Source organism: Leptodactylus fuscus, chromosome 8, assembly GCF_031893055.1.
Source record: "Leptodactylus fuscus isolate aLepFus1 chromosome 8, aLepFus1.hap2, whole genome shotgun sequence".
NCBI classification, from domain to species: domain Eukaryota; kingdom Metazoa; phylum Chordata; class Amphibia; order Anura; family Leptodactylidae; genus Leptodactylus; species Leptodactylus fuscus.
The window spans coordinates 12,323,033-12,346,892 of record NC_134272.1 but is presented as its reverse complement, the minus strand read 5'-3'; the positions used below and the strand labels follow the sequence as shown (position 1 = coordinate 12,346,892).

The window sequence follows — 23,860 nt, the reverse complement described above, 5'->3', positions numbered from 1 at the left end:
TAGGGCTGGGTTACTATACTAGGGATTCCTCTTCCATTATAGGGAAACCGTCAGCATTTCTGTAGGTATAATTGACATGTTACGATTTCCAAAAACTGTGACGGTTTTGGAGATCACAATGTGTGCGCTGCACATATTTTTTCGCTGTGTGTGGATAGTATCCACTATGCCAGGACTGTAAAACGGCACGGTAAAGAGGAATGTCCAGGACTAAAAAAACATGGCAGGTTCTATATAGTATTATCACTCAGATGCACGCACTGCAATGCAATACCTGATACAGCCTGAGCACAGGTGTGGCGCTGTTTTGTAAGAAAGTAGCCATGTTTTTCTGTAACTAGAGAACCCTTTAATTACATGTTGTACATATTGGTGCAGATTCGTCAATCCCAGCGCATTTGACCGCCATTATACCACGTGCCATTACCACACGGATCCGTAATGCAGCCATCTCAGTCTAATGACATCATCACCTTTTGCAGAAACAGGACTCACCGTAATGACATCTCCCATCTTAATATTGAGACTGGTCAGATCGTAGTTATTGCAGTAATCCTTTAGCGCTCTGACCTGCAGAGCTGCGGAGGCATCTGGGAAAGAAGGCAGAGAAGTAGGGATGATCCCCAATTGTCCATATTGTATAGGTGTGCCATTAGTAGATATGGCGTCTGGGATAAGGTCGCACTGGACTGACCGCATTATTAGGACACGTCAGACAACACCAGGCCCTTGGAAAGAGTGGGCCCAATCCAACATGTCACCGTGTACACCTAGTCTTAGGGTTATGGAAAGGGATGGAAGGGACCAAACCTCACACCCATCTGTTTCGGGTGGCGCTATAAAGGGGCCTAGTTTGATCTGATGTCAGACGTCCAAGAGCCCAAAATGTGATTTTAACCCCTCACCTCGTAACATCTGTTTAATCTCTTTGCTGGCCTGTGTGCCTGTAAACTGGTTGACGATGTCAAGGGCTGACTGGTTATACGTGTTCCGTACATGAGCATTGATCCCGCTCTGCAAATAAAACCAATATACAGGTCATACAATGCATAGTCCAATGAACACAATGAGATATAGCCTTATTATATTACTACTATACAGGGCCACTATCATGTTAGACAGCAATATTACGATTAACCCTTGCCATGGGATGTATTTGGTACTGCAGTATTCACCTTCATAGACCTGAGCTGCAATACCACACACAGCCATAGGACAGGGGTGGTGCAATACAATGCAACCCTTTGAAGATATGGAAAACTGATAAAGACTGTTCAGTAATTGCAGGTCTGAATTGTCACTGCAATGACGACTAAATAAGAAGAAGAGTCATTACAGCAAGGTTGAAGGAGAAATAAGATATGGGGAGGTAAGGGTTAAAATAATAGAGAAATACTACAGGGATCCCGTACACTATATGCCTGTTCTATCCGGCACGCTCCCTCTGGGTTTATCTTTGATGTGCTGAGATTCAGCCGTGGCCCCCGAGGACTCCTGGACTCTGGGGACCGGCAGATCAAAAAAAATTAAACGTCTCTACAGGATCTAAACCTGCGGGACATTTACAGACGAGGAGATGTTTTCACATTGAAATAAATCCATAAGACACAATAATAATAATAATAATAATAATAATAATATAGTATGCTCTGCATCCGTGGGGCAAGAGGTAACGCATTATGGTCCGAAATTGTGAGCTGGACTAGCGAGACTGGGGGTTGATAGTCCAGAAATTCCAGAATTGCATCATGCTAATCCTAAACCTAGGTTATTGGAATATTCCATAAATCTGAGGAATTGGTGGATGGACAGTATTTACTGACATGTTCTATCCATAAATACGAGGACAATGGTGAAGGGTGTGTACTGACATGTATCTAGAACTATGAGGACAATGGCGGACAGTATGTACCCACATGTTATATCTAGAACTATGAGGACAATGGTGGACAGTATGTACCCACAGGTTATATCTAGAACTATGAGGACAATGGTGGACAGTATGTACCCACATGTTATATCTAGAACTATGAGGACAATGGTGGACAGTATGTACCCACAGGTTATATCTAGAACTATGAGGACAATGGTGGACAGTATGTACCCACAGGTTATATCTAGAACTATGAGGACAATGGTGGACAGTATGTACCCACAGGTTATATCTAGAACTATGAGGACAATGGTGGACAGTATATACTCACAGGTTATATCTAGAACTATGAGGACAATGGCGGGCAGTATGTACCCACATGTTATATCTAGAACTATGAGGACAATGGTGGACAGTATGTACCCACAGGTTATATCTAGAACTATGAGGACAATGGTGGACAGTATGTACCCACAGGTTATATCTAGAACTATGAGGACAATGGTGGGCAGTATGTACCCACATGTTATATCTAGAACTATGAGGACAATGGCGGGCAGTATGTACCCACATGTTATATCTAGAACTATGAGGACAATGGTGGACAGTATGTACCCACAGGTTATATCTAGAACTATGAGGACAATGGTGGACAGTATGTACCCACAGGTTATATCTAGAACTATGAGGACAGTGGTGGACAGTATGTACCAACATTTTCTATCCAGATACCTACATCCAGGAGGAGTCGCACCACTTCTGTTTTTCCACATAGGGCCGCCTCATGGAGAGCTGTTCCAGATTTGGTTTGTCGATTGATATCAATTCCAGCTTGCAAGAGAAGCCTAAAAGACATGGAAAAGTAAATCCTATAGGAAAGTCTAAGGTGGTGGAAACAAAAATCAAAACGGGACAAAGAAGTCGACAGACCCAATAGAAATGTGGGGTTCACCGTGTAAATATAGGCATATTCTTCACTAGTGATCTGCAACCTATGGCCACCACCTGCTCTCAGAGAGGGATGCTGGGAGTTGTAGTATTCACAGTGACTGCAGGGCTGACTATGGATCTGTAGGCCCAAAGCCTTGAACCCTTCAATCCAAAACACAACTACGTCTCCCAGTGGGCATTGTCAAGCACACATCCCTGGATAATAGGGTCATTTCATAGTGGCTGATAACAGAGAGCAGGAAAACAAGCTGTCACCGAGCCACGGGCATCTCACTTTCCAATACTGCAATGGCCAAGCATTAAATCCCAGGTGACAGAGAAGTTGACAGAGCGTAAAGCAGAATAAAGCTGGAAGGTGTTAGCGACTCCCTCCTCCGGTGCCAGTGACAGATTGTCCCCCTGACCTTCCTGACACGGCCAGAAATATGACATTCCTGCACTACAAGAAGTCGTCATAAATCACTGACATAAATAATGCAGAAAGGAGTAAAATAATACCGCAATAGTACATAGAAGCGAGGGGGTACCCTATACAACCCCAGAGGTCGCCCTCTTCTCTGTAAGGGAGGTCTGAGATGAAACCCCAAGGACCCCAAGTTTCTCTACAGCATCCTCTGCTGGGGATCTAGAGTATTACATGTAGCTGTTATAAATAAAAGGGGCGTTCCAGGTTAAAGGTATTAAAGACTGTCCTAAGGATGGGTCATCCATACTACTGTGGTGGACGTCTGACACCCATGACCCCCACTGATGATCTGTACTCAGCAGCTGATACACAGAGAATAGAGCAGGAAGCAGACAGCGCTGTTCTTTGTGTAGTGGCCAGACCAGGTACTGCATTTTGAATGGAAACTAAGCCGCAGTGACTTGGTTCAGCCACTACACAGAGAACAGTGCTGTCTGCTTCCTGCTCCAGAACAGGTGGTGGTTCTGGGTGTCAGAGACAGGTCTTCTATATTTTTAGCCCCTTTTAGTGGTTGGTCTACAATTCCAAGAGCAGGAGTCGCCTCTGTGTGTACAGCCCCTCTATGTAATCTCTGTGGGACTGACAGCTATAGTCTAGTACAGCATTGGCGATCTTTGTTAGTCTCATAGGCTGAATAGAGCAGCCATTATGCAGGCGTCCATTCAAACGGGAATCAGAGGAACCCCATTCTTGTGATTGGTGGGAGTCCCAGCAGTCAGACCGCCAGTATAGTTGATCATGTATGGGAAGACACACAATTCCACTTATGCTAACCACTGGTTGGCGGCTTTCAGATGTCTCGCTCTCCCTCAGTCTGTACATGGCAAGAAATAGTTCTTTAGTCTGTTCAGAATATGTTACATTCAGCATTCTACATGTGTAATGTATGCAAGTGTCATATGTTATGGCAATTCTAATTTGAAGCTGCGCCTTGAGGCATCATTCCTATTAGATGGAGGCTAGTATTTTGGGGATCAGAACTAAATTCTATCACAACACATTGGTCACCTGTACACGGATGAAAATGCTTTTAAGGCTAAGGCCCCATATTGCGGAAGCTGCTAATGAACAGCCAGCGTTCAAGTAATAGGAGCAGATCCAACGCTATACAGTGGATGGAGCCGCTACACCAATCTTATTAGAAGCTTCTGGCATCCAAAGACTGGCACAACAGCAGATCTGTGCAGGGTCCGGTTGTCAGACCTCGCAGATCCCATATTGGTGGTCTATCCTGTGCCCAGGTCATCAGTATGAAAACACGATTTGGGGTGAAAAACCCCTTTAAGAAACCACTAGTCTGACACTGAGCAGGCCTAGTAGTTGTCACAGCTCTGCTATATATGAGAATGGAAATCTTCATCCTAAAGGGAACAATACTGATACATTATAATGTGTGGCTCCTAAGTGAATCCACGTTACACTAAAGTCCCCTCCGGTACAGTTTCAGAATTATTACTTAGAACAACCCGAATCCTACCCGGGGGGCGGCCATTGTGAGCTATAACTGCAATGTACTGTAGGCGGTCAGCGGTAATATCCTCCCGACACCTCGTCTTATTCTACAGACACAGATCTCCAACGCTTCCGTCCGCTGTATATACGACCAGCGTGGTGTCTGGATATGGCAGATTCTTGGCAGTTTCTATATAAGTATACAGCTCGTAGTGCGGGATCTAACAGCGGACATAGATCACAGTTATTGTCTGCTTACACCAGCAATATAAGAAGTAGTATTACTCCTGACACCGGAGGCCGCGAGCGAGCTAGCGAAAAGACGAAAAATGTCCCGGGGTTTTATTACCAAATATTTCTATGCCTGAGGAAAGAATGGCCGAAACTTGTCTGACAGTGTTATCTATCTATCTATCTATCTATCTATCTATCTATCTATCTATCTATCTATCTATCTATCCATGTACAGTCAGTATTGGAGTACAGGGAGTAACAACGGGATTAAAAGATACTAAGTGTGTCCTGTACCCCAAGTGTCGGCATGTCATTGTCCTGTACCCCAAGTGTCACTATGTCATTATCCTGTACCCCAAGTGTCAGTGTCCTGTACCCCAAGTGTCAGCGTGTCATTATCCTCTACCCCAAGTATCACAGTGTCATTGTCCTGTACCCCAAGTGTCAGTGTGTCATTGTCCTGTACTCAGAGTATCAGTGCGTCATTATCCTGTACCCCAAGTGTCAGCGTGTCATTGTCCTGTACCCCAAGTGTCAGCATGTCATTGCCCTGTACCCAAGTGTCATTGTCCTGTACCCCAAGTGTCAGCGTGTCATTGTCCTGTACTCCGAGTATCAGTGTGTCATTATCCTGTACCCCAAGTGTCACGGTATCCAATCCTGCACTGCTCAGGTTTGTTCCCATACCCCTGATATTGGGGAGCCCTCCCAGTGCTGAATATATTCATTGGAGTCAGACACCCCCTTTAAGCACTTACACCCCTCCTTACCTTATAATATCAATGTGCCCGTTCTTGGCCGCCAGGTGCAGGGGGCTGGTCCCATTGGGGTCGGTACTATCTCCAGGCTTTGGTTCTAACAGAGCGGCACACATGTTACTGTTTAATAACAGCTGAACGACCTGCGGATGATAGAGGAGGATCCCTGCTGTTACATGATGAATAATTCAATGGCCGGACAAAGAGCTTTGGCACCAATGTCAGATATCACAACGCCCTCTCCATCTCATCCTCTTGGCTCATTTATGGCGCAGTCCCATCTATCTTACAAATGACTGGTGATGATCATTTTACTATTCTGTCAGGTTTCTACTGAAGAAGATGATCGTGTTCATAGAAAACGCATCAATATGTTTACAGATCATCCACATATCCGACACAGACCTGTACCCTCCTCCATCTCGTCATGGTCACGAGGTATCCAAAAATATTCTAATTCCAAACGAACGATCTAATCCTGCCCTAGAATAGCCTACAATCTACCAGAGAGCAATCGGGAGCAAGAGTACCATCTAGTGGCTAAAAATGGTACTACCACAGCTAATAGTCATATACTGGCCGAGTGAGAAAGCCTTTCTATCTGTACTTTGTAGGCAAAACTTACCCCAACTCTTCCAAACTCACACGCCAAATCCAGAGGGGTTTTTCCAGAGATATCCATGATACAAGGGTTAGACTGGTGCTGAAGTAACATCTCAGACTGGGGAGCAAAGGAAGAAGATAAATGGAGTAAGACCAGACCTCAACAACAGTATCACAATTCTGGTAACTACTCTCTACTAGGACCCTGCTGAGGGCAAACTCACGGAAGGCCGGGCGGGTGTAAAGTTAATAAAAGAGTAATATTCGCCTATCCTTGGTTTTCCATTGTCCGGTCCCGATCCGCTTTCCCTCCTATGCTGGTATTAAAAGCCCAGAGACCAATCACTGGTCGCTGGAGAGGGATCAGTGACGTCACCGAATCCTTACCAGCGATCACTTTTAAGACCCCAACCAACCAAATTGTCAATCTATGTATATTTCCAGGAGGAATAACAGAGGGACATCCCAATATGTAGTTCTAAGAAAATAGAATACTCCATTTGTCAGCGTGAAATCTTTATTTTAAGCCAAAGTTCACGCTTTAATACCAGGCCTAGATACATAGACGGGTATTTCCAGCGCGCTCCGCAGCAGCGCTATCACAAAAGAATAGAGGTGATTTCGTATTTCATAAAATCTCCGCTACCTCATGTGAACCCTGCGAGCAGAGAAGGGGATCGGCTTCCTCGTGTCTATGCATTTATAGATTCATACGACATCATTAATATTATGTTACATAAAATATTCCCTTTTAAGCGTGTGGCGCGGCGTAGACGATCCAGCGCCATCATCCTGATTAATTTATACCCGGGAGATCAATCTGGAAACAGAAATCTTAACCGAAGGAACAGGAGAATACAGGGAAACTGCTGGTTTAAAGGGCAACTCCGTATAGATCCTAAAAATTCAGGGGTGACTACAGTTGGCCTCAATATCTCTGAGCACCTTAGGCTACACTCACAGGATTCTAGGAAGATGAGATATAAGATGCTGTTTGTTGGGGTCTTTGCAGTCAAGCTGCCCCTGTATTGCCCTTTTAGCTGTTGCGTCTTTTCCTCGGGGTATGTACAGAATTTGGCATCACTGTAGGTTCCTGATCCCTGATTTCCCATCATGCATAGACTGGCCAATAGAAAGAATAATATTGACTGTAATAATAACCCTTTCATGACCAGCTACACTATTCTGGCTCTGCCTACCGCCACAACTATCCTGTGTGTCCCATACATGTATTCTGGAAATGCATGCGCCAGTCAAGCCCCGCACATTGTACTTGCATTATGGTCACTACTGCCTATAGCACTATGTGTGTGTGGACTGTGCGACGATGCTGCGAAGTCGGGTGAAATGGTCTTGTGAGATTTGCCTATCTCTAAAGGTGAGCAGTGCTTGTTACGATGAAAGCAAAGCCATACATTCAATTCCTGCAATCTGTCTCGTTGTCTCTGCTGCCAGAGACGGACTTCACATGTAAGTTAGAGAGAAGAGAGACACCTAGTGGACATCACTTTGGTTCCAACACATAATACTATAATATACAACCTTCACTTACCACATCATAGTGCCCATGCTGAGCCGCCTGGTGCAATGGGATCTGCCCCTCGTCTGACTGGATGTTTACTGCTGACCCCGACTTCAGAAGAAGCTTCATGGGTTCTTTCTTGCCTTGCCATGCCGCATAATGGAGTGGACGCATCCCTGTATAACAACATGGATCAGTGGTAATACTATATATGATCACTGTACAGTAATGGTGGGCCACATGGTGGGTCTTCAAGTTTTTAGGTCCACCAAACAACCACCAGATATACAGAGGTGTGGGGTCATAGCAAGAGGGAGTATGTACTCTACAAAAATTTTGGCCCACCTTCCGCATTGACCCCTTAAAGGATGCATTCCCCACTATCCAATCCCTTTAATAAAATCCAAAATAGAACAAACTAGGCCAAAAATGACAATGGGGAATGAACCTTCTCCCCAACTTGACGACAGGTCTTTGGATCTAAACTCCATCCTAGATGTTCTTCCAGAGGTCCCTTCTCCTTGGCAGAGAGTGTAGCGAGCATGGGTACAACTATTGGGGCATGGATGACAGTACTGCTTCACTCATAGTGACACCATTTTTAAGGTTGGCCGAGGACATTAAGCTGTCATGGTCATCGCATCCCGACCCTCATTTCTATTACTGTCATATCGGACAATAGTCGTCTCCTCGCCATTGACTCTTCCTCTCACCTTTGTTATCTTTAATGTCCACGGCAGCCTGAGCTTCTAGGAGCAGAGAGATGAGCTCAGTATTCCCTATCAGGGCGGCATGGTGCAGAGCCGAGAACCTGCAAGACACAACGTGCGCACAATGACAGTGAATGGCTCAGTGCATCAGCTCTACCCTCAGCCTCCCCGCCTGTGCACATCCTGATAAGAAACACTTGGAAGCCTATTTTCGCCTCCTATCTATTTTCTATGACTTGCCGGACCCCCTCCCACCACCACCATTGCATCTGTATGGGTTATGGATGACGGTATTGACCGCAGTGGAATTCATTTTTAGCACAGATCATAAGGGCGCCCTACTGAGATATTGATCTGTACTAAAAATCCATTAAGGAGCTCTTCATAGACTCCGACATGACCCTTTCCTATCATCGCACTCACATTTGACACAAAGGGCAACAGAGTAGTACCCTTAAATGTCATGTCCAGCCAAACATGGAAAGCCAGGTATGTGTATCCTATCAAGATTCATGCAACTGGTGTTCAAGGTTTCTTGTATCACGAAACGAGTGCAGAATGTTCTGTATGTCCCATTGGAAGGATTGAGTAGTACAATGGGAGGGACAGTCCTGGTGGTCCCTGTAGCCATTGCTATAGTCGCACCCTCGTACACAATAGACGTACGTTAAATTCCACCCATACTGGGAAAAATCCACCGCTCCACCGCCATTACATAAGATGGGGAAGATTAAGCATGTCAGTGTATTACAGTGTAACTGAAAGACTCAGCATGTCAGTGTATTATATATGAACTGGAGGACTCAGCATGTCAGTGTATTATATATGAACTGGAGGACTCAGCATGGCAGTGTATTATATAACAAACAGAGGACTCAGCATGTCAGTGTATTGTATATGAACTGGAGGACTCAGTATGTCAGTGTATTATATATGAACTGGAGGACTCAGTATGTCAGTGTATTATATATGAACTGGAGGACTCAGCATGTCAGTGTATTATATATGAACTGGAGGACTCAGCATGTCAGTGTATTATATATGAACTGGAGGACTCAGCATGTCAGTGTATTATATAACAAACAGAGGACTCCGTATGTCAGTGTATTACATAATAAGTAGAAGATTCAGTATGTCACTGTATAATACATGTCATACTCAGCATGTCAGTGTATTACAGTGTAACTGAAAGACTCAGCATGTCAGTGTATTATATATGAACTGGAGGACTCAGCACGTCAGTGTATTATATAACAAACAGAGGACTCCGTATGTCAGTGTATTACATAATAAGTAGAAGATTCAGTATGTCACTGTATAATACATTTCATACTCAGCATGTCAGTGTATTACAGTGTAACTGAAAGACTCAGCATGTCAGTGTATTATATATGAACTGGAGGACTCAGCACGTCAGTGTATTATATAACAAACAGAGGACTCCGTATGTCAGTGTATTACATAATAAGTAGAAGATTCAGTATGTCACTGTATAATACATGTCATACTCAGCATGTCAGTGTATTACATATCAACAGAAGGACTCAGAACGTTAGTGTATTACACAGTAACTGGAGGGCTCAGTATGGCAGTGTATTACATAAAGAGTGGAGGACTCGGCACGTCAGTGTATTACATAATAATGCAGGACTCTGCACGTCAGTGTATTACATAATAATGCAGGACTCTGCACGTCAGTGTATTACATAATAACTGGAGGACTCGGCACGTCAGTGTATTACATATCAGCAGGAGGACTCGGCACGTCAGTGTATTACATATCAGCAGGAGGACTCGGCACGTCAGTGTATTACACAGTAAGTGGAGGGCTTGGCATGTTATTGTATTACATTAAGAGCGGAGGACCCGGCTTGACAGTGTATTACATAATAACTGGTGGACTCAGCATGGCAGTGTATTACATTAAGAGTGGAGGACTCAGCACGATAGTGTATTACATATGAACTGAAGGACTCTACATGTCAGTGTATTACATATGAACTGAAGGACTCTACATGTCAGTGTATTACATATGAACTGGAGGACTCGGCACGCCAGTGTATTATATACAAACTACTGATTTTAATGAGAACCGTGTAATGCTTTATTTCGCCTGTGGGGGCACTGCAGGAAAAAAATTGCTGATAGTTTCACCCACAGTTTTCAATACCATATGATCTGGGGAATAAACCTTGTCCAAAATGGATCACTGCTTAAGTCTTCCAAATTAGCCTTACCATTACTACGTGCCCACAAGTGCCGCACCGCGGTGTTCATTCATTGCGCCAATCTTATGGCTCCATCTAAGCTATATAAATGATTTACAATTCCAATCGCATGCTAGACACTGGATTAACCCTTTGCCTAAGGGCATGAGAAGCTACAAGATAGCGAAATGCCCTAGACATGGAGATAATAATTAGCTGACGGACGGCTCGCCGATTACCTGTCGCTACGGTTCTGATGCTGATTAGAACATCACGGTGGATGTTAGTAAATCCTGAGCCACGCTCGAGTAATGTTGTACAGGTTATTGAAGCAGAAAATCAGTATGGAGATTTCCCCTCAGCGCATCCCGCCTGATACTGCAAAGTCAGTGCCAGGCGATGCAGAGCGTTGTCAGGGAATTACGTGCTCCGCTGCCAGGGGGTACAGTGTGTTATGTATGGCAGCCAGGAGCCCCTGCCAATAGGCACACACATAGTGTCGTAAGCCCTGTCACACTGGTGTACTGTACCTACTATGTATAACGCAGCACAAGGACTGACTAATGACACGGGGCCGTAAAGAAGATCAGGCAACACCTACACGTATGACGTCTGACAACGACACATCTGTTACAGGGAAACTCCGGGGTTTTGGGTGTAACGTGTCAGTATATTGACATGCTGCAAGACTTATCCCGCAGTGATATGTCAGGCAGATATGTAAATGGTTACAGGTGTGTTCTGCTTAGATGCTGGGTCTTGCCACAAGAGGGCGCCAATGTGCTTCCCCAATGCCCTAACAAAAGGCTCTCAGAGGCTAGGTTTGAGTAGTGTACTTCTTGATGAGGATTGTTGCCGACTAGACATGTCTCTATAATGTACTTTGCACACTTGACAGACATATGGAGGGCACATCATTAGAGTGAGAGAAGCTGGATGAATTGGCTGCCATCTAGACTGCTCTGACCTGTTAGGCGGCATTGGGCCACTGGTTACAGAAGGGGGCACATGATGAGCAGGACAAACCAGACAGATCACTGTTAGAACTCCCACAAGTTCCTTTTCCACCATCCAGACACCGGGGGCGCCTTCATTACACTCCTGTCATTGCCCGGAACATGTCACGGTGCTTAGAATGAAATTTGTTGGCCATTGACGGCCAGTGAACAAGATGCCTGGACTGTACAGAATGGAACTGTGTTGTCTATAGTGAGGAATCGGGTTCTGTTTGGGTCAGGTATGGCAGCCTCATAATGAATGCTTGAAACTTGCCTTTGTTGTGGAGCGACACATTGCCCCCTGCTGGTATGGTGATGTGGGGAGCCGACACATTGGACAGTCGATCACCCCTAGTAGTGATATGAGGACACTGGCAGCTCAGTGATATGTACAGGACATACTGCCGCCATATGTGTTGTCTCTTATGGCAGAACGGCCACCTGGTCTCAGCAGGATAATGCTCACCAACACACACAAAGTGCCCCCCAGGAATGTCTCCGCCAGATTACAAGACTTTCTGGTCCTGCCTGGTTGCCAGATTTATTGCCAATTGAGCATTTGTGTGATCAGCCTGAATGACAGACTCCCCTATTGGCTTTCTAAGCCAAACAACCCCTTTAAACTATTTTAAGGGGGGTAATATATTTCCCCATTTCTCAAACCAATATGTCCAATTTCTTCATCTATTATATTCCATTCACCACCAAATCTGTATTCAAAGCTCCTGATACCTCACAGGCCTGCTACATGTAACACGGTTGGCTGCCCCCTGCTGGTCACTCATATGTGAAGAGCCTATTGGTGGTAGAATTTAGGTTTGAGGAAGCTTTCATAGCCGTCACTGAAGGAAATCTGTATACCACTAAATGCGTACAATGGTCCCCATAAATGAGGATTTATTTTACAGGAGAATCTTAAGAAAATCCCACAGATAATAGAAAAGAGTTTGCAATAAAAATAAAAGCACATCACACCAGGGCCTGTCAGCGCCGCCATATGGTGATCAGGTCATTAGTATTCTGGCAGAGGCGCTACACAGTGACTTATGTGCCACAGTCTCAGGCGCTCTCCAATTAGCTGGCCAGATGTGCTCGCCTTAATCAAAAGCAGCTCATGAGCACAGAAGCCACTAGGTGGCGCCCTCATAAATCTCCAGGGCACAGGAATCTCTACACTTATACAGTAAGTCTGCATTGCAAGTCTGAATGGGAACATACCTGACATAATGTGATCAAGGGTTAAACACTCAGATATATGTCAGGTCTGACTGCAACATCATGAGCGTGTCTGACAACAAGGTTTATATGTAATGTATGTACACAGTGACTGCACCAGCAGAATAGTGAGCGCAGCTCTGGAGTATAATACAGGATAAGTAATGTAATGTATGTACACAGTGACTGCACCAGCAGAATAGTGAGCGCAGCTCTGGAGTATAATACAGGATAAGTAATGTAATGTATGCACACAGTGACTGTACCAGCAGAATAGTGAGCACAGCTCTGGAGTATAATACAGGATAAGTAATGTAATGTATGTACACAGTGACTGTACCAGCAGAATAGTGAGCGCAGCTCTGGAGTATAATACAGGATAAGTAATGTAATGTATGTACACAGAGACTGCACCAGCAGAATAGTGAGCGCAGCTCTGGAGTATAATACAGGATAAGTAATGTAATGTATGTACACAGTGACTGCACCAGCAGAATAGTGAGCACAGCTCTGGAGTATAATACAGGATAAGTAATGTAATGTATGTACACAGTGACTGCACCAGCAGAATAGTGAGCGCAGCTCTGGAGTATAATACAGGATAAGTAATGTAATGTATGTACACAGTGACTGCACCAGCAGAATAGTGAGCACAGCTCTGGAGTATAATACAGGATAAGTAATGTAATGTATGTATACAGTGACTGCACCAGCAGAATAGTGAGCCCAGCTCTGGAGTATAATACAGGATAAGTAATGTAATGTATGTACACAGTGACTGCACCAGCAGAATAGTGAGCGCAGCTCTGGAGTATAATACAGGATAAGTAATGTAATGTATGTATACAGTGACTGCACCAGCAGAATAGTGAGTGCAGCTCTGGAGTATAATACAGGATAAGTAATGTAATGTATGTACACAGTGACTGTACCAGCAGAATAGTGAGCGCAGCTCTGGAGTATAATACAGGATAAGTAATGTAATGTATGTATACAGTGACTGCACCAGCAGAATAGTGAGTGCAGCTCTGGAGTATAATACAGGATAAGTAATGTAATGTATGTACACAGTGACTGTACCAGCAGAATAGTGAGCGCAGCTCTGGAGTATAATACAGGATAAGTAATGTAATGTATGTACACAGTGACTGTACCAGCAGAATAGTGAGCGCAGCTCTGGAGTATAATACAGGATAAGTAATGTAATGTATGTACACAGTGACTGTACCAGCAGAATAGTGAGCGCAGCTCTGGAGTATAATACAGGATAAGTAATGTAATGTATGTACACAGTGACTGCACCAGCAGAATAGTGAGCCCAGCTCTGGAGTATAATACAGGATAAGTAATGTAATGTATGTACACAGTGACTGTACCAGCAGAATAGTGAGCGCAGCTCTGGAGTATAATACAGGATAAGTAATGTAATGTATGTACACAGTGACTGTACCAGCAGAATAGTGAGCGCAGCTCTGGAGTATAATACAGGATAAGTAATGTAATGTATGTATACAGTGACTGCACCAGCAGAATAGTGAGCCCAGCTCTGGAGTATAATACAGGATAAGTAATGTAATGTATGTACACAGTGACTGCACCAGCAGAATAGTGAGCGCAGCTCTGGAGTATAATACAGGATAAGTAATGTAATGTATGTATACAGTGACTGCACCAGCAGAATAGTGAGCGCAGCTCTGGAGTATAATACAGGATAAGTAATGTAATGTATGTACACAGTGACTGTACCAGCAGAATAGTGAGCGCAGCTCTGGAGTATAATACAGGATAAGTAATGTATGTACACAGTGACTGCACCAGCAGAATAGTGAGCGCAGCTCTGGAGTATAATACAGGATAAGTAATGTAATGTATGTACACAGTGACTGCTCCAGCAGAATAGTGAGCGCAGCTCTGGAGTATAATACAGGATGTAAGATGACTGGGTTACTACCAGTCCTTTCTGCCATCCTGACATTGTATTCATGAGCCAGGATACACAGGATGAACAGTAGCCTTTATACTGTTTTGCCTTTGGGCCGCCTGAATGTGAATAAGCCTTAATAGCTAATACTAATTTATGCTAAAAGAAATGCGTAAATGAATAAAATACATGTAGTGTTCGCACGCGGTGCCTGCCATGAGGATTTACAGTAATGGTCTCTTCAGAACGGTTATTTTGTAGCAATCAAAATTGGCAATTACAACAAATGTTATATTAATTACCAGTGACAAATCCTTAATCCGGGGGCTGGACCGCTGTCAGGCACTGGGGCTGATCTCAAGAAATGGCAAATATTACTAGAGATGGAAGCGGCGAGTGGATCTGGCGGTAGAAGAGGCGCATTGTGATTATTTACATTCATGAGGGGCTCAACTTGCTCCGAAAAACCCTTCAGGGTTTCTGAGCTGAAGAATCTTATTCTCTACTAAACCTTTCAGGAACTAATTATTTCTGTGCCGTGCGGTCCGCTATCCCCGGCCTCATTAACACCTCTTCTCCGGGAGCTGCGCTCTCATGCATTTGTTTGTGGAAGTGTCGACTTGTCTAAAAAAAAAATTCTGATGTCCTATTTTATTCCTGGTTATTCTTAAAGGGGCGCCATCACTATTTATCTGGGTTATTGTGGGTTCTTTCCCATTATTACATCTGTCCTACTTCCCTTCACGCAGCCATAAAGCATACATTATAGGATGGTTCAGCTTTAGTATGAACATTCAGTTTTACTGTAGGTTGTAAAATGAGCTGCTTTTCTACAGTGTGAACAGGATCATCATCGACATCTAGTGGTCAATAGGAAAATTGCAACATTAGTTACACCAAATTGGCAGATGCTCCATGTTCTGCTGTATAGTGCCTACATAGGGCGGCAAAGATATGGGATATGCAGTTTATATAATGCTTCTAGGGAGAAATATTTGCATAATATGATAAATCCAATGGAAAATGCAACAATTCTACTTTTTTGTCAAATTCTTCAGAAATCTTCTAATACTAAAGGTATATAAGGGTGCGGGTGGCCTCACAAACTGCTATAGAAAACTTATTATGGCTTCATAAAAAATAGATATTAAAACATCCATGTACGAACAACTTTGCTGTAGGCTGTAAAGTGAGATGCTTTTCTGTAGTGTCTATAATGCAACAGCAGCATCTAGTGGTGACTATGAAAACAGCAACACTTCACACTCTTTTTTATCCACTAATATAAGGTATAGTTGGCCTCATGGATTGCTGTAGATGACTTATCATGGCTCCATACAAAAAAAGGACATTGTACAGATCCTTAAAACACTCAAATTTCTACAGCTTTGCTGTAGGCAGTAAAATGAGATGCTCTTCTACAGTGTGTGTATCAGCAACATATAGTGGTCAATATGAAACGGCCACATGGATTACTATAGAAGGTGTATGACAGCTCCATACAAAACAGAAGATTGTGTAGAGACAAAATATACCTGTGTATATACAACTTTGCTGTAGGCAGTAAAATGAGATGCTTTTCTGCAGTGTGTGTAATCTATCAGCAACACCTAGTGGCCAAATGGATTGCTATAGATGACATGCAACATGGAAAATGGTATAGAGCCATAAGACACCTGTGTATGAGACGCATTTGGTAGCCAGTGTGACCTCTGCAATGTTTCATATTCAGCTTTTTCACTAATATAAGGTACAGTCGGCCTCATAGATTGCTATAGACGGCATATTATGGCTCCATACAAATAGAGATTGCTCACAGCCATAAGACACCCGTGTTTGTAGAACTTTACTGTAGGCTGTAAAATGAGACTCTTTTCTGAAGTGTGAAAAAAGTAGCAGCAACCTCTAGTGGCCAATATGAAAACTGCAACGTTTCATAATTTTTTTCACTAATATTCACAAAAATGATAATAATAATAATAATAATAATAATATGATAATAGACTTCTTTAAACTGCAGGTATATAGCTATCATTGGAGGTATAAAGCCATCATTGCAGGTATATCGCTATCCTAGCAGGTATATAGCTATCATTGCAGGTATATATTGATCACGGCAGATATAAAGCCATCATTAGAGGTATATAGCAATCAAGGCAGGTATAAAGCCATCATTGCAGGTATATCGCTACCACGGCAGGTATATAACTGTCATTGGAGGTATATAGCTATCATTGCAGGTATATAGCAATCACGGTAGGTATAAAGCCATCATTGCAGGTATACAGCTATCACGGCAGATATATATCTATCATTAGAGGTATATAGCTATCATTGGAGGTATAGAGTGATCATGGAAGATATAAAGCCATCATTACAGGTATATAGCTATCATAGCAGGTATATAGCTATCATTACTTGCCATGCTTGGCTTTGTAGTGCGCTCAGGATATTATCTTTGGCATAGGTTTTGTTATATGCGCTGTGGTTTGTGTGATATCAGGCCTCGCAGGATTAACCTGTGATATTCCATGCTGGTTCTCCCAGTAGACTGCGCTTCTTACACAAGAAGAGAATGGTTTTGCCCTCAAGATGTTGCAAGATCTCGCACTTGTTAAATAAGTGAAAAGCTCTCGTGTACCGTATATATATCCCTGAGATGTCAATATTAATAAGAGTGTCTTGAGTCTGCAGGATATCACAGCTCGGCTAGGCGAAGAGCTGACATCGGGGTGGGTAACACATTAATATACCGGGGGTGTACGGCACATCAGGGACGCCCGCTCTCCATCGGAAACTGATTGACCAGGTGAAGCCGAACAGAATTGATCCTGTCTAATTGATGCTGACTGGGCGAATCCTTCTCAGTGGATATAGAGGAGACGGAGGAAACATGGGATATACTGTATATGGGGCCACACATTGTCACACATCTAGTCAGTGACTACGTATTAAACAAGCAATTTACTCACCCGTCCGTGTCTTGAAAATTTACATTCACTCTTTTGGCGGATCCAAGGAGCTCTGTGACAAGGAAAGAGAAAGGAAACGATGAAGTCACTCAGGGCAGGTACGATACACATGTAGTTTATTAAATCTGCTATCAGACATGACATGTCATAAATCATGTACTGCACATGGAGACGCAAAGGTAGGGGTTTTTTTAGTTGCAGTTCCAGGTGTGACCAGCTGTGGTCGCTGGAGAGAACATATAGACACAATACTTAGAAATGTATACAAATCATACTTAGATAATACTGCTATATACAGGCCATACAATACTGCCGCACATAGGTCATGTAATATCTTTGTACACGGCCCACGTAATTCCACCATACAGAACCAACATAATAGTCAAATACTGCCATACACAGTCCTAATAGTACTGTACACAGTCCACATAATACCCACATACACAGCCCAAATAGTATTGGTATACACAGCCCATGTAATACCAGTCAACATAATATCCACATATGCATACAGTTTTATACTGCCATACACACACCGCATAATACTGGTGTACATAGCACATGCAATACTTCTATACACAGCCAAAATAATACTGCTATACACAGCCCAAATAGTACTGGTGTACACAGTCCACATAATACCCACATTCACAGCAAACATAATACTGGTATACACAGTCTACATAGTACTACCATCCCCAGACCACAAAATACGGCTATACACAGCCAACATAATACTCACATATGCATGCAGCTTAATACCGCCATACAAACATCACATTGTACTAATGTACATAGCCCATGTAATACCACTATACACAGCCAAAATAATACTCAAATACACAGCCAGCATAATACTTTCATACACAGCCCAAATAGTACTGGTGTATGCAGTTCATATAATACCCACATAATCAGCCAGTGTAATACTGCTATACGTAGTCCATGTAGTCATGGTGTACACAGTCCACATAATACCCACCTACACAGACAGTATACTACTGCTGTATATGTTCTATGCCGTAAAACTGTACACAGCCCACATAATATCCACATATACTAACATATACTATAGTCCAATGTAATACTACCAGACACAGCTCACATAGTACCGTCATACACAGCCCACATAAGGTTGTCAATTATCGCCCACATAATACTGTCATAAAGTCATTGTAATACTGCCATCTATAACCCACACACTAGTTACAGCATAGACAGCCCATGTAATACTGCCATATATAGCCTATATAATATCAGCACAACGTCAACCACTCGGTGGGACACTCTGCTAACATGATGGCTGCCCCACACCTGACATGGCATATGATGGCGACCAGTCACAAACATAGCTCAAACACTTATGTTGGAAATTTACAGAGTCATAACCCAAAAAGGACGAGCGCGCGGCAGGCCGACACAAGTCAGTGTGAATGGAGGCGATGCAGTGATTATATGGATGTGAACAGCGCCGTGAGACTCGCGTCCCTTCAGATTTAGCTTTCACAGAGTGAATCAGTAAGCAACATATCTGAAGTAACTCGCAGGCGGCGATATAATACACTGGCGCGCTCCCACCGCTACATCCTTCCGTGTCATGAAACGTCTCCTTATTAGTCACACTTATTGAGGAACGTGACAGGTAAATCGTCCTTTTATCCGTTGTTCAGTTCGCCGGCGTACAGCCATTACCAGAGCGACTCCGGCTCAAAGTGACAAGATGTGACGCACACGGCTCGCTCCGTACGTGCCCCCGCAGCTGATGGATGCCGCTACGAAGACACCTCACACTTCTACTCAAGACACTTCATTAACAGAAAGCGTCTGATTTCCAGGATTTATGCCAAGACTTTTACTTTTTACTACTTGTCTTGGGCGGCCATTTTGTAAGCAGAAGTAAGAATCATTACCGTATGTTTAGGAGGAACCAAAGACTTCTCAACCTGAACTAAACTACAACTCCTAGCATGGCTACTTAGTCCAGCAATGGTTCTCTGATATAGACAGGATGGCAGCTCTCTGACTCCTCACCTCCAAGCTATACCAATTCACATCACCTATATATACACACACTATCTGTGAGTACTGTGTGCAGAAATTCCAGTGTATCCCCTGAAATGCAGCTTCAAACTGCTCTCTAAGCTACAGCATCCATGTTTCTATGTATATTCCTGCTGCTAAAGCGAATTTCTACCCTAAGGAAGCAGGAGTGCGATGATATAATAGATGAGTCCCCACAATGATTATATACAAAGTTATAATCTCCCCTGATTGACACTATCTGAGAGTGCTGTGTGCAGAATCTCCAATGTATCCTATGAAATATAGCTTCATACTGCTCTCCATTCTATACCATCTTTGTTTCCTGTATATTTCTACTGCTAAAGATATAATTTCTGCCCTAAGGGAGCAGAAAAACAGTGATATTATAGATGAGTCCCTACTAGAGATGAGCGAACACTAAAATGTTCGAGGTTCGAAATTCGATTCGAACAGCCGCTCAATGTTCGTGTGTTCGAACGGGTTTCGAACCCCATTATAGTCTATGGGGAACAGATACTCGTTAAGGGGGAAACCCAAATCCGTGTCTGGAGGGTCACCAAGTCCACTATGACACCCCAGGAAATGATGCCAACACCTCTGGAATGACACTGGGACAGCAGGGGAAGCATGCCTGGGGGCATCTAACACACCAAAGACCCTCTATTACCCCAACATCACTGCCTAACAACTACACACTTTCCACATTCAAAAAAACCTCTATCAAAGTGGGAAAATACCTGGAAACCTTCTTTACTCCCCAAATGGATGGACACAAACCCCAATTTAAGCTCAACAAACAGTAACAACCACCCCTTTAAATCACGTTCCCCATGACAACCACAAATGGAATAGGCAATGGGAATTCCAAAAGCCCTCACCCTTAACTGTCATTTTGAGTGTGTGTGTGTGTGTGTGTGTGTGTGTGTGTGTGTGTGTGTGATGTGGTAAGACCTTCCAAAATTCACTTTTCTAGCCCTTAACATGAGCCCTTCCAAACAAAGTTACATGACCTTAAGCTGAGCTACCAGCAGAGATTGAGGCCCTTGGCATGAGTAGAGCCTTGCACCAGCAGTGTTTTTGGCACTTAGGGTGAGTTGAGCCTTGTACCAGCGTGTGTCCCTTAACATCAGGCGGGCCCTAAGTTCTGCGCTTTGCACAAAAGTTCCACATTAACTAGGCTGAATGGTACAAAGATTAGTAGGCCCGAGAACCAGGAACAGGTCTTGCAATGGCTGTCGGATAACGCTTAAAGCACATTGTCCACCAGCCAGTCAGCCTCTACCTCCTCTTACCCAACAGTCTTGTCCTCCTTCCACCCAAAATTCCCAATCTTCTCAGAACAATAACCCCAACTGTCCCTGCTCCCCAGAGCTGTTCTCCCTTCCTTTGACTGTACCGCAACCTGCCCCTCCATTTCGCGATTCCACGGACCTAACAGACGAGTATCTGTGTCCAGATGCTCAAACACTAGAGTCTCCTCCATTCCATCTCCGGTCGATTTGGTGGCGGATGACCAGCAACCCACCCTCATCGACGACGATGAGACGCAGTTGCTGTCAGGGCAGCCAGTTGACATGCGCATTGTGCAGGAGGAGGAGGCGAGACAGGAGTTGGAAGAGGAGGTGGTGGACGACGAGGACACCGACCCCACCTGGACAAGGCAGATGTCAAGCTGGGAAAGTAGTGTGGATGTTGAGGCAGGTGCAGCACCAAAAAGGGTAGCTAGAGGCAGAGACATGTCCAGAGGCAGAGGTCAGCTGCTTTGCCGAAGCCAGGCCAGACCCGGAATGTCCGAAGATGTTCCCTTTTGTACCCAGCCCAGAAAAACTCCCCCATCGAGGGCACGTTTCTTGAAGGTGTAGAGTTTTTTCAAGGAATGCGCCGAGGACAGATATAGTGTCGTCTACACAATTTGCCTCTCGAAATCGAGTAGGGGCCCTGAGAAGAGCAACCTGTCCACCACTTCAATGCACCGTCATTTGGAATCCAAGCAATGGAATCAGTGGCAGGCAGCAACGGCAGGACAAACGTCGCCCGCCGTTCATGCCACTGCCTCTGCTCACAGTGCTGGCGATGCACTCCAGAGGACGAGCCAGGACATCACTTCATCTGCCTCCGCCACTTTGTTGACTTCTCCCTCATCCTCCCCTGTTTCTGTCTTATCTCCTTCTCCTGCACCATCAAAGGCACCATCAGGCGCTTCTTTACAACAACCCACCATCTCTCAGACATTGGAGCGCCGGCAGAAATACACCGCTAACCACCCACCCACGCAAGCCTAGAACGCCAACATCGCTAAACTGCTGGCCCAGGAGAGGTTGGCGTTCCGGCTTGTTGAAACTCCCGCCTTCCCGGACCTGATGGCAACTGTGGCACCTCACTATGCCGTCCCTAGCCGTCTCAACTTCTCCCGGTGTGGCGTCCCCGCCTTGCACCAGCACGTGTCACTCAACATCAGGTGGGCCCTTAGTTCCGCGCTTTGCTGCAAGGTCCACTTGACCACCGACACTTGGACAAGCGCCTGTGGTCAGGGATGCTGCAGTGCTTATCTTTAATGACAGGCAGGGTGAATGTGGTGGAGTCTGTTCCTCGGGTGCAAACTGGGGTGGCCTATCTCCTCTCCCAGGCCAAAATTCATGGCAGGAGTAGACTGAAACCCTACGACGCTGCAACCTCCACCACAGCTACTAGCGGCAAACGCTAAAACACTGGTGTGGGGAGACGTCAGCAGGCGGTGCTGAAGCTCATCAGCTTGGGGGACAGACAGCACAGTGCCTCCGAGGTCAGGGATGCCATCCTGGCTGAGATGGCATTTTTTTTTCCCTGCTACACCTGGGGCCTGGCATTTTTACGCCTGTGATAATGGCTGGAACCTGGTAGCGGCTCTGGAGCTTGCCAGCCTCCAACACGTTCCATGTTTGGCCCACGTCTAACCTAGTGGTGCAAAGTTTTTTAAAAACATACCCAAATGTACCGAAGCTACTGTTGAAAATGCGGCGCTTGTGCGCCCACTTTTGCAAGTGCACAGGAGTCGCTGCTAGCCTAAAAACACTCTAGCAAGGCCTACATCTGTCCAAACACAGGCTGTTGTCCGTCATTCACACACGCTGAAACCCTACAATACCATATCTTGAGCAGGGTGTGTGAGCTGCACAGACCTTTGATGGAGTTCCATCTACAAAACCCAAGGGTTCCTCAAAGTCAGCAACCAAAGTTTCTGCACCATGAGTTTCCAGGGGTGGCAGAGTTATGGCTAGGGGAAGAGGCATGGATAGGGATGATGTCTAGGGGCAAAAGCAGTGTGGATGTGGAGGCAAGCTAAGCAGGAAAAACTGGGGGTACAAGCTAAGGCATGGACTGGGGTGATGTCTAGGGGCAAAAGCAGTGTGGATGTGGAGGCAAGCTAAGCAGGAAAAACTGGGGATACAAGCTAAGGCATGGACTGGGGTGATGTCTAGGGGCAAAAGCAGTGTGGATGTGGAGGCAAGCTAAGCAGGAAAAACTGGGGGTACAAGCTAAGGCATGGACTGGGGTGATGTCTAGGGGCAAAAGCAGTGTGGATGTGGAGGCAAGCTAAGCAGGAAAAACTGGGGGTACAAGCTAAGGCATGGACTGGGGTGATGTCTAGGGGCAAAAGCAGTGTGGATGTGGAGGCAAGCTAAGCAGGAAAAACTGGGGGTACAAGCTAAGGCATGGACTGGGGTGATGTCTAGGGGCAAAAGCAGTGTGGATGTGGAGGCAAGCAAAGCAGGGAAAATGGTGGCTAGAGGCAAAGGGATGTCCATAGGCAGCAAGGGCAAAGATGCAAAACTCTCCCGTTTCAAGAATTTTCCTGACTTGTTTCCCCACAAAACATTCCTGGGAGGAGGGCTGAAACACCACCCTCCTCCTCCTCCGCTGTTAGATTTACCCCAGCTACGAGCTGAAAACGCTGC

At 44.7% G+C, this 23,860-nt stretch overlaps 1 protein-coding gene across 3 annotated transcripts in view; it reads right to left on the bottom strand.

Annotated features, from left to right (window-relative positions):
* CASKIN1 (CASK interacting protein 1) overlaps window positions 1-23,860 on the bottom strand; it is a 142,479-nt gene that overhangs the window by 29,585 nt on the left and 89,034 nt on the right. For all 3 annotated transcript variants that reach the window (XM_075284894.1, XM_075284895.1, XM_075284896.1), the window contains exons 2-9: window positions 17,883-17,934; window positions 8,573-8,670; window positions 7,890-8,035; window positions 6,360-6,455; window positions 5,747-5,877; window positions 2,610-2,718; window positions 906-1,014; window positions 496-590 (exon numbers count right to left, since the gene is read on the bottom strand). In XM_075284894.1, the coding sequence (XP_075140995.1) occupies window positions 496-590; window positions 906-1,014; window positions 2,610-2,718; window positions 5,747-5,877; window positions 6,360-6,455; window positions 7,890-8,035; window positions 8,573-8,670; window positions 17,883-17,934 (836 nt within the window). The remainder of the gene's footprint in view (window positions 1-495; window positions 591-905; window positions 1,015-2,609; window positions 2,719-5,746; window positions 5,878-6,359; window positions 6,456-7,889; window positions 8,036-8,572; window positions 8,671-17,882; window positions 17,935-23,860) is intronic.